This window comes from Cololabis saira, chromosome 18 (assembly GCF_033807715.1).
Source record: "Cololabis saira isolate AMF1-May2022 chromosome 18, fColSai1.1, whole genome shotgun sequence".
Lineage (NCBI taxonomy): Eukaryota > Metazoa > Chordata > Actinopteri > Beloniformes > Belonidae > Cololabis > Cololabis saira.
In genome coordinates this window covers 14,638,883-14,648,953 of record NC_084604.1, presented here as the reverse complement: position 1 = coordinate 14,648,953, position 10,071 = coordinate 14,638,883, and the positions used below count along the sequence as shown (strand labels likewise).

The 10,071-nt window shown below is 41.3% G+C and overlaps 1 protein-coding gene and 1 non-coding gene across 2 annotated transcripts; both read right to left on the bottom strand.

The window, feature by feature from the left end:
* Positions 1–15: 15 nt before the first annotated feature.
* On the bottom strand, positions 16–8,650 carry mep1a.2 (meprin A, alpha (PABA peptide hydrolase), tandem duplicate 2). The gene is made up of 14 exons (XM_061746811.1): positions 8,519–8,650; positions 8,405–8,429; positions 8,269–8,322; positions 8,144–8,181; positions 7,986–8,061; positions 7,790–7,907; positions 7,466–7,641; positions 5,508–5,729; positions 5,050–5,196; positions 4,742–4,957; positions 4,169–4,615; positions 2,883–3,056; positions 2,590–2,794; positions 16–1,108 (listed from the first exon to the last, which is right to left on the bottom strand). The coding sequence occupies exons 1-14, from the start codon at positions 8,579–8,581 to the stop codon at positions 946–948; spliced, it is 2,124 nt and encodes a 707-aa protein (XP_061602795.1). The 5' UTR covers positions 8,582–8,650; the 3' UTR covers positions 16–945.
* trnae-uuc (transfer RNA glutamic acid (anticodon UUC)) lies at positions 6,765–6,836 on the bottom strand. Its single transcript has one exon. It is a non-coding gene; the product is annotated as a tRNA-Glu (tRNA).
* Positions 8,651–10,071: the final 1,421 nt, after the last annotated feature.

Sequence of the window (10,071 nt, the reverse complement as noted above, 5' to 3'; positions counted from 1 at the left end):
CAGTCTTATACAATCTTGTGTTTCCTTCATCTGCAGAACTTTATTTATAACCGTTGAAGTACAAAAACTTGTAACTATTGAAAAACACATACAAAGTAAAGATTATACACTTTTGCAAGGGGAGTCAACAGTACATTTCAGGTTTTATTATTATCCTGCATTTGTTTTTAATTTATAATGTTAATTTAAACTTTTAAATGAAGCTGTTGTTGAGTATGCGTCAGACTGCTAGCAGAACTGTGATCAAGTTCACTGCCGTTCCAACCGCAGAAAGACTGAACTGCATCCTACAAAGTACCTTCTCTTGACTTGTACTTACCAAGTATGCAAGTGCAAACTTAACACAGTGGCTTAACTTTCTCTCTTACATTCTGACATGCTGCCTCCATGTGGTCAAAGGTGCTATTATTACATAGAGTTGCTTTAATTACCTGCAGGGGTAATGATAGCATTATTGGAGCTTTCTTATCAGGTGTACTAAAACTTTAAATGCTGACTGTATATAGAACAAAATCCACTTTTATTAAATCTGGGTTGTTGGATCTTTTTATTTAAAATGAAGTCTGTAAATTTACATGAATCATCAGATGTACAGTATAGCATGTTTGTATAGCCATGTATGTAACTTATATATGTAGTAAAATAAAGATGTGTTATGAAGTTTCCGTCGTTCATTTTTATTTCATATAAAACAGATTTCTGTAATCAACCACAGTCCCTGCAGGGCTCATTTGTCCTAGTCTGGTACAGACCGAAGTTATGCTTTTAAATTAACTTCTTCTAGTTAATTACAACGTTTTAAAAGTAATTCCGTATTTTCATGAATTTGGCAAACAGATGCAGATATAAGAGGTTAATTTTAAACACTAGTCCAGTGCCTTTAATGGATACTTATATTTCCATCTATAATTGATTCAATCTTCACTGCGAAGACACACAAAACCTCTAAGGTGTGTTTGTTTGAGCTCTTTTGATGACAGTGAAAATGGCCAGCGACAGGACCACAGTTCCTATTGCGCCACCGATCAGAATTCCCAAGATGCCTCCGTCTAGTTTCCAAATCTCACACCTGTCACCACTGTAGTAGATGCCCTGGCTTGATCCACACCTGAAAAACAGAGGACCGATTTGAAAAAGAAAGAAACACAAGAAAACCTGCAGCTGCAGCAAGAGCAAATTGCATATAAAAAATAAGGTTATTTTTTGCCAATGTTGGCACTAACCCTCGATATATCTGTATTATATCGATGTATCTGTCTGTGTGTTAGTGTGTGTGTGTGTGTGTGTGTGTGTGTGTGTGTGTGTGTGTGTGTGTGTGTGTGTGTGTGTGTGTGTGTGTGTGTGTGTGTGTGTGTGTGTGTGTGTGTGTGTGTGTGTGTGTGTGTGTGTGTGTGTGTGTGTGTGCATACAGTTGTATTAAAAATGCCTAATTTTTCACGGGTAACTGATTTCAGTTAATGCTAAAAGTACAATTAATAATTTTTTCACATGGCTGGTAAAATCACCATTAAAAGACTTAAAAATAACTTATTTAGTTATAGGAACAGTAGCACTTCAGACTTGCTATGTGCAGATTTATACATTATCTAAGGATAATTCTAGAATCTGTTCATGCTTTGACCATTATATTTAAACCCTGAGTCTTATGGAGGGAGACCGTAAATTCTGTCTTTGTCCAAATCCCAGAAATCTATGAATTTTATTACGCTTAAATTGTATAATACAGGGGCTTTAACCCTCGTCCTCAGGACCCCTTGTCCTGCATGCAGTAGATGTTTCCCTGCTTTGACACACCCTCATACAAATGACTACGTCATCAACAGACTTGTGCAGACCTTGATGACCACCATTAATTAGAATCAGGTGTGTTGATGCAGGGAAACCTCTAAAACATGCAGAACAGGGGTCCTGCGGACCTGGGATGAAGACCACTGTTATAAGACATAGTGGACATGCCTGGATGTCCTGTCATGCCATGATAAAAGTTGGTACCCTAGTTGGCTCTCTAAATTGATTTCATTTTGAAGGGAAAACTGTTATAATATAAAAATGTTAAAAATCACATTACAGATAAAACTGTGGTTTTCCTTATAATTGTTCCAAATCCCAAGATTCCCAACAACAGTTCAAAACTCCCCACCAGTCAGGTTGAACTGAGGAAGTCTTCTGGATGGATGCTGAAACAACTTCAAGACCCATGAAGAAGAAAGTCTAGTTGCCTTGATACAAGCCCTTGAGGACAACCTTGACCTCTTGGATGACTTCTTCTTCACCAGCGTAGCATTCTGAACACTCAATAGTCCAACAAATACCCATCGATCCAACATCCTATCGCCTTTGATTAAAGTCCACTGGACCTGCCTTGAACTCATCTGTTGTACCGTTTTGGGCCAACATTTCACGCATTACTGAAGACGACATATGAAGTATGCATAGACCTTTAAGGTAGAAGCTCTGGAGAGATCACTGATCTGAACCATTGTTCAATATTGAATTTTTTTTGCAAGAAAATGATCTAATATATGTTTGGAGCAAAGGGTACCCAATCCCAATGGGAAATTTACATATTACTGTACATAAAACACCAACCTGCAGAAGGGTTTCCCGTCACCCACCACGCACACCCCTCCATTAAAACACATCATAGGAGGACAGGCGTTCACAGCGCGTTCATATCTGTGTTTTGAAGTCTTCTCTTTCGCTTCCACCTCATCGACTTCATTTCCACCTGTGACATCGTTGCGTTTGTTCTCCGGTGCCACAGGCACCTCACTCTTAATCAGGTGGGTCAAATCTGGAGAAAAAACAGTTTAACATGCATTTTTAACAAAATACCATCAAATACATTGCCCAGTTGAAATGCTCATATTTCTGACACGAACCATTGAAGTCAGCAGTGAGGATGAGGTCATTGTTCAGGAGGAAGTTTCTCTTCTGCAGCTGTGAGTGAGAGATAAAAGTCCCCCAGCCATAGTCCCTACTGCGGTAACACTGGCAGATTTCGTCCCACACTGCTCCTGAAGAAGCCGTTGGTTTGTTCCAGAGGGCATTGGAATCTAAATAAGATAATAGTTACAAAAACACGAGTTTATACATTACTTTTTTTCATTCTTTGCATGTGGAAAAACATACATTCAGATGCAATTTTTCAAATCTCAAATGTGCTTCCGTCTTTAATCTACGTAAAACCCATGAAAGCCATATGCAGAAAACTTTGTATTGTGCATATGATTGTAACTTTCCGGCACATTGCACAAAGTTATATGATGCTGTTCGTATGAGGTTGCATTTGCGTACTAGTAAGACTCATAAAAATCGTGATTTTTATAATGTTTTTCTCTAAATGAAAAAGAGGGGGGGCAGTAATTTTTCCAAAAGACTTCATGTGCACATTGCAACCATTATATAAAAAAAAAGAAATGGTGAAAAATTGTCCACAGGAAAAAGTTGGTGCATTATATGGTTACGAATTGTTTTAAAACAGTCCTCTTCAAAACATAAACAAAACAGACGGAATGGACTGACAAAGAAACCTGAGCTTTTTTTATCTAAAGCAGAAATGATGACATGAATTATGACTTATCTACCATGTAACAAGAGTAGTTGTCTGCTGTCTGGTTTTCATTTTTATCTTTTCTGTTTGCTGTAGTTCATATAAAGAATGGGATTTGCTTGAAGCTGTAAAATGTATTTTGTAATGTAAAATGTGAGTATTTTTACTGAATTGATTTAGTTTCAAGAATGTCAACAAATGTCTCGCTGGGTACAGATTCAGAAGATATTCACCATAACAAGCATTAATTTGGCTCATGTCTCAGCAAATTCAATATTAACTTGGTCTTTTTTTGGTCTCCACCAAATCCTCCAGGAAACATTTAGCATCTTTAGCTGCTAAATGTTTCATCATGTGCACTGACTGGTTGTTAAATGTGCATTTTGTTGTTTTCTGGTGCTGTGTCATTGATTTTGTAATACTAATGAAAATGTAACAAAATAGTAACACTTTGGCAAAAAACAAACAAATGCTTGAGTGCTAAATTGCTCCATGAAGTAAAATTTTACTCTGTAAAAAAAACAAAAAAAACGTAATACTTTTGTCTCAAACTTCACTGTGGCTTTAACATGATTACCACCTTCCTCTGCCTTGTCTTTTCTTGTGTCGGCATACCTGTGGTGAAGCTTCTTGTGGAAGACATGCTCAGTTTGACATCTGGGTCCTGGTCCATGACAACAAAGGTGACCTGCCTGTTTTCCACTGGCCACTGCAACACTGCATCGTTTTCCCCGCTGCAAAGGTGGAAGGTAAGGCCGACATAGTACGGGTAAGTATTCTCCCTTCCATTTGGATAAATGCTCATACCAAAAGAGTAGCCCTCGGAGTTGTAGAAGCATTTGCTTCTAAGCGGCGTGTTAACAGGAGTGGTGGCCAGAACACTAGTGAAGTTGTGGATTTGCCAGACGGCATTCGGGCACACAGTCTCAGTGACAGTGATGTCATCAATTAAGATGGCACCGGAGGAGCCGGGTGATCCTATGATGCCTTGGAATAGATAGCGAAACTTCTTTGTCACTTTAAGAGTCACATGAGCGATTTTCCAGTCATCTCTTCCATCACCTGAGAGACAAAAAAAGAAATGAATAAGCACATGTGACGGCCTTCTGTGGATCTTAGACCCAGTCACTTCACAGCACATGGACCGAAACGATAAAACCTTTTCTTCTGAAATCCACTGAAAAATACCTGTAATGGTGTAGATCTTTGTGAGTGTGCTGACGGTCCCTGTCCCATCATCAGTCCTGATCCATATCACCAGTCTGTCTCCAGCAGCTCCAGTCATCTTGTAGAAGAACTGCAGGCACTGTTCATCTCTCAGCGGGTAGAGGATACGAGACTCCAGCAGGGCACTGCTGCCAACAGCTCCAGAAGAGGTGTCAAACTTCATGAAGTATCCAGAATCTAAAATACATCAGTTGTTGCATAATTTAATGCACAGTTTGTTATAACTAGTTAAGGCATTTTAAAGCTGAATTAAGAATAAGATGTAGTGCCTCTGCAACGCCCTCCCAGGGTGTGATCCGTGTCCACTGGACTGGTCAGCGTCTGGACCCAGTCTGCATTGTCCTCCTCGTTCTGGATCATTCCACAGATGTTTATCAGCTCGAAGGAGCACTGGTCCAGGAGAGTGTGTGTGTTGGCTGAATCAGACCAGAAGATAATGAATAACAGCAATGAGATGAAGACAGCGTTTCTTAATTTACTTCTCAACCTCCACTGTGCGTTACACTTGAAAAAAACACTGTTCACCTTTTTGTTAATTCCAGCATCTTAATGACTTAAAAACAGCAAAAAACTGAAATGTAAATAGCTTTTGTGAGAATCTTCCAAACTACTAGAGTTGTGTGACAAAGGAAGTAAACCCTCCTTCGTCAGAGGTTTTAAAGGTGGGCTCACACCAGGCGGATGCTTTCCCACATCAGTGAGTCTAACCGTGACGGGAAACACTCACCGCAGTCATACATGCGGTTGAGTCTGGTGATGTCCACTTCGCTGAAGTCCAGCCGCTGGCCAATGATGTCGTTGAAGTACGGTATGGAGGTGGTGATAGTTGGGATGCTTTCATTCTTGTTGAAGGAAAACGGTCTGTAGTGCATGATGGACTCATAATCGTAGGGCGTGTTCAGATCCGTGATGAAGTCATCCTCATATTTATTGAAGTTATGAGCTTTGCCTGTGGAGACGGAGTTTAGCTATCAGCCTCTGACCTCTATCATAACTTGTCCAACAAACAGCCCCAATGCATGTACAGAGAAATAATTTACTTATAATTGGATTCTGGTTACTTTTTTTATTATTATGGAAGCCTCTAGTTTTCCTTTATCAAAGATATGTTCAATCCTAAACTGTATTTGAGGTTTTTATCTATATGATGCCATTTTGTTGAATGTCTGTTGTTGTTGCCGTCCTCTCCTCTTTTTAACTTTTTAACCTTTTTGATTTAACGCGGGCACCATAAATCAGGCTTCACTTTTCCAGCCGGCGTGAAGCCGGCTGGAAAAGTCTCTTTAGGCAGTCTTTTCTTTTAAAAGTCACCATAGTTTCTGTCCATCAGCGTGGCAACCAAGCACAACAGTGAACGATGACTTCTACTCTGCTGCAGTTAACGTGTTCAAGTTATTGCTACAAAATAAACAGGACTTATGCATTTACAGTCAGAGCGATGCAGTGCGGTTTTTAATTATATTTTACTCTGGGGTGTCGTGAGATTTTATTCACTTTTGAAAGGTGTCATGACTGAAAAAAGGTTGAGAAAGGCTGTTTTAGACAGATTATTAATAGGAAAGCAGTTAGAATGCACTTTTTCCTTTCCTTGTTGTTAAGCGGAGGTCAACCGGAATTGGCTCTTTGTTGAAATGGTTACCATGGTTACCTCGGGTACAGCGCCACCTAGCGTCACGGAGTCAGCCATGCTCTGGTTACAGTGGCTTATTCAATCTGATTCAGTCTGATCTCAGAACAGCATGTGTAATCAGACAAGTTGATCCAATCTTCTGCATGTCATTATCTGATCAGATCTGCAACCATGTTGAATCGCTGCATGTGTACGTATTGACTATGTCAGGTCCAGAAGCCTACCCGATCTTGCAGGTCTGCCAATTCAAGGTTTTCCAAATAGTGTGGGAGGGGGGTTCCGGTAGTAGGATATGTGTCATAGACCCTTCCAGACTGATGTGGTGTGATTGACTGATGTAAGATGTAAAACACATTCCCATACCGGGAGTTGAACCCGGGCCGCCTGGGTGAAAACCAGGAATCCTAACCGCTAGACCATATGGGAGTGGCCTCTAGCAATCCTTTATCAACGATATGTTCAATCCTAAACTGCATTTGAGGTTTTTGTCTATTTGATGCCATTTTGTTGAATGACTGTTGTTGTTGCCGTCCTCTGCTCCTTCCTCTCCTCTCAACCCCCAACTGATCAAGGCAGATGGCCGCCCTTCCACCAGACTCTGGCAGTCTGGTTCTGCCAGAGTTTTTCCTTCCCACAGTCGCCCGGTGCTTGCTCAGGATTGGGGATTGCATTGAGGAAAAGTTTTAATTAAATCTGTTGGCTTCCTTCGTAAGCCAGTTATTATCATTGTTAGTTTTATACTTCCTTGAGATGACATTTGCCGTGATTTGGCACTGTTTAAATAAACCTGAATTGAACTGAAAACATCTATGATCATTTATAGCCTTCACTTTAGGCAGCTGCTGGTCTTGCTCTCCATCAAAAGCTATTCCACTCAAAAATATACAGTAGCCTATATGTACATATTCCTTTAATTCAATGCAGGTTTTACAACGATGCTCACTTTGTGTAGACCGAACCTCAATAGCAAAAAATGTTAGTTCTAGTGGAAACATTTATAGCATCTATAAAGCAGAAGTCCTGAACAGAGCAAAGATAAACTAAGTATGACCCACCTTCTTCAATCTGGTCCCACCAGATTTTAACATAGTCGTCTCTGTCTGAACGAGACTGCTCGTGATAGAAACCCAAAGCATGGAGGAGTTCATGCTCCACGATAGCCTTGGTGTCGCATCCGGCCCCGATGGACACGTTCTGGCCCTCTCGGTCATCTCCAACATATGACCAGCATCTGAAAAAGTTGGAAATAAAAATGTAAACTGCTACTGTTACTGTTACATCGGGCAGAATACCAAATCAGCATTCTCAAAACTGATTCTTTGTCACCATAACCATAAAGTTGAGCAACAGCAAAGATGAGCTATTAAAATGCAGCTCACCCGGAGAGTTTGGCAAAGGAGATGTAGCTGGTCTCTCCCTCGTAAGGCTTAAAGTCCACGCAGGATCTCAAGCGATACTCCTCAAAAGCCTGGAGGATCACACCCTTTGCATTCAGATCTAAAGAACAAGAAATAAGTCTGTAAATAATTCGATTTTTTTAATCAAAATGCAATGTACAGGTGGTGGATAGCATACCTAAAGAATCGGTTAAGATATAAGGTATGGGAAACTTCCATCTTCTCGTTTGATCGAGGATGGCATTTCTTCTTGGCTGCAAAACACAAGAAACACTCCTGAAATATGCATTTGGGTCCTTGACAAATAGTTTCTACACCGATTATCTTTGCACTTACATTGACAGCAATGTCCCCCTCAAACAGGTCACCCAATTCTGTGCAAATCATAACATTTTTGTGAAGATGTTTTCAATAAAACTTTAATGTTTGTTACAGTATCCGTTTGAGGAAAAGGATCATACCTCTATTGATCTCTGGTATGTCATCCCTTAGTTCACCTGCATCTGCGTTGTCATCTGTAGGATAAAATCCTCATTAGTTAAAAAAAGAAGCAGCCAAAAGAGTCTATTTTATGGAGGGACAGTCAAAGAAACCAACCTGGAGGTGCTGGAAAAGCTTGCACCTAACAAACAATTCAACACATTAGTGGAGTCTTTGTCCTTCACAATTCCTGCTTCACAAGGGGATTTTAAGTACTTTAAATGTGCCTACCTTCAGAACCACAACGACTGCAATCAGTGCAACGACTTTCATCAAACCTCCTCCAGGGCCCATGTCGTGTTTTGGACAGAAAGGTGTTTCTCTGACGCTAGTGTAAACATGCCCATAAAGGCAGCAGCAGAGCAAGAACTTTGATCAGGATTATAGTTTTTAATGAGTAACAGATTTTCCTTGCTTACTTGCTTGTTGTAGCTCTTTAAATTACATGCTGTCAGCTGTTATGCCATGCAGAGGTCATAACATTAACTGCAAACACCTGCGGACAAAGTAGTTCTGATGTGTTCTTATCTGTTTTTATACTTTCTATGGTTCATGTAATTTTAGACAAGCAATTGCTAGAGCTTGTTAACCAGAGAATTGCAATATTAATATAAAAAGTCTATGCAAGACTTATTTTTAATAGCCATCATCCTGGTTAAGTCCAATTATGTTATTTGCATACCTCAGGAGTTTTGCACAAAGGAGAAGCGGCCTTGGTATAGAGGCAGAGGAGCAGTGGTAGAAGGACAGAACCCTGAGGGACGCCACAGTTGATGATCCGGGTGCTGGATGTGACCCTCCCTAACCTCACCTGCTTCCTCCTGTTAGCCAGGAAGCAGCTGATCCACTGACAGGTGGAGGTGGGCACCCTGAGTGGAGTGAGCTTCCAGTGGAAGATATCAGGAATGATGGTGCCTAGCTTCAATCCACTAACAGAGGCCCAGCGTACATCCCTGTGGAATCGAGATGCTCGTAGGATGTAGTGCAGGCCCATATTAACTGCATCATCCACTATCCTTTTTGACAGGTAGGCAAACTACAGCAGGTCCTCCAGGGAGTCCCTGATGTTCTTCAGGTGACTCAACACAAGTCTTTCAGAGGACTTCATAACTACGGATGTCAGAGCAACGGGCCTGTAGTCAATGGTTAACTCCTCCCTCACCACTGGCACTGTACCCCCCACTCTCAAACTGGCTGCTATCAAACCCATCCTGAAAAAACGTGTTGCTGACCCAACTGACCTCAACCTCTACCCCAGGGGTCAGTCTTGGGACCATTCCTCTTCATTATCTACCTCCTCCCCCTTGGCACAATCCTTCGTCACCATGGGATCCATTTTCATTGCTATGCCGATGACACACAGGTCTACATCTCCTCCAAACCCTGGATGAGCAGGAACTTCCTAAACCCACCAAACTCATTAACAGACTGCAAATCATTCAGAACTCGGCCGCCCGGATTATCACCCGCACCAAGTCATCTGACCCCATCACCACAGTTCTCATCCAACTTCACTGGCTCCTGGTACAACACCGCATTATTATTATTATTATTAATGTGTCCTGCGATGGAGGGAACTTTGCACAACTCCAGAAACCTGTTTAAGATCTGGGTGAAGATGGATGATCAACGCAAAACAGGAGATACCATGTCAGGTCCAGAGGCCTTCCCGATCCTGCGCGTCTGACAATTGAAGGTTTTCCAAATGGTGGGGGGGAGGGGGGTGGGGGGGGGTGGGGGGGTTCCTGTAGTAGGATATGTGTCGCAGGCCCTTCCAGACTGAT

Coding starts and splice junctions, on each gene's coding strand:
- mep1a.2 (XM_061746811.1), bottom strand. CDS start 8,581: ATGGGCCCTGGAGGAGGTTTGATGAAAGTCGTTGCACTGATTGCAGTC. Junction 8,182..8,268: donor CATACCAGAGATCAATAGAG/GTATGATCCTTT, acceptor TGATTTGCACAG/AATTGGGTGACCTGTTTGAG. Junction 8,062..8,143: donor AGGGGGACATTGCTGTCAAT/GTAAGTGCAAAG, acceptor TGTGTTTTGCAG/CCAAGAAGAAATGCCATCCT.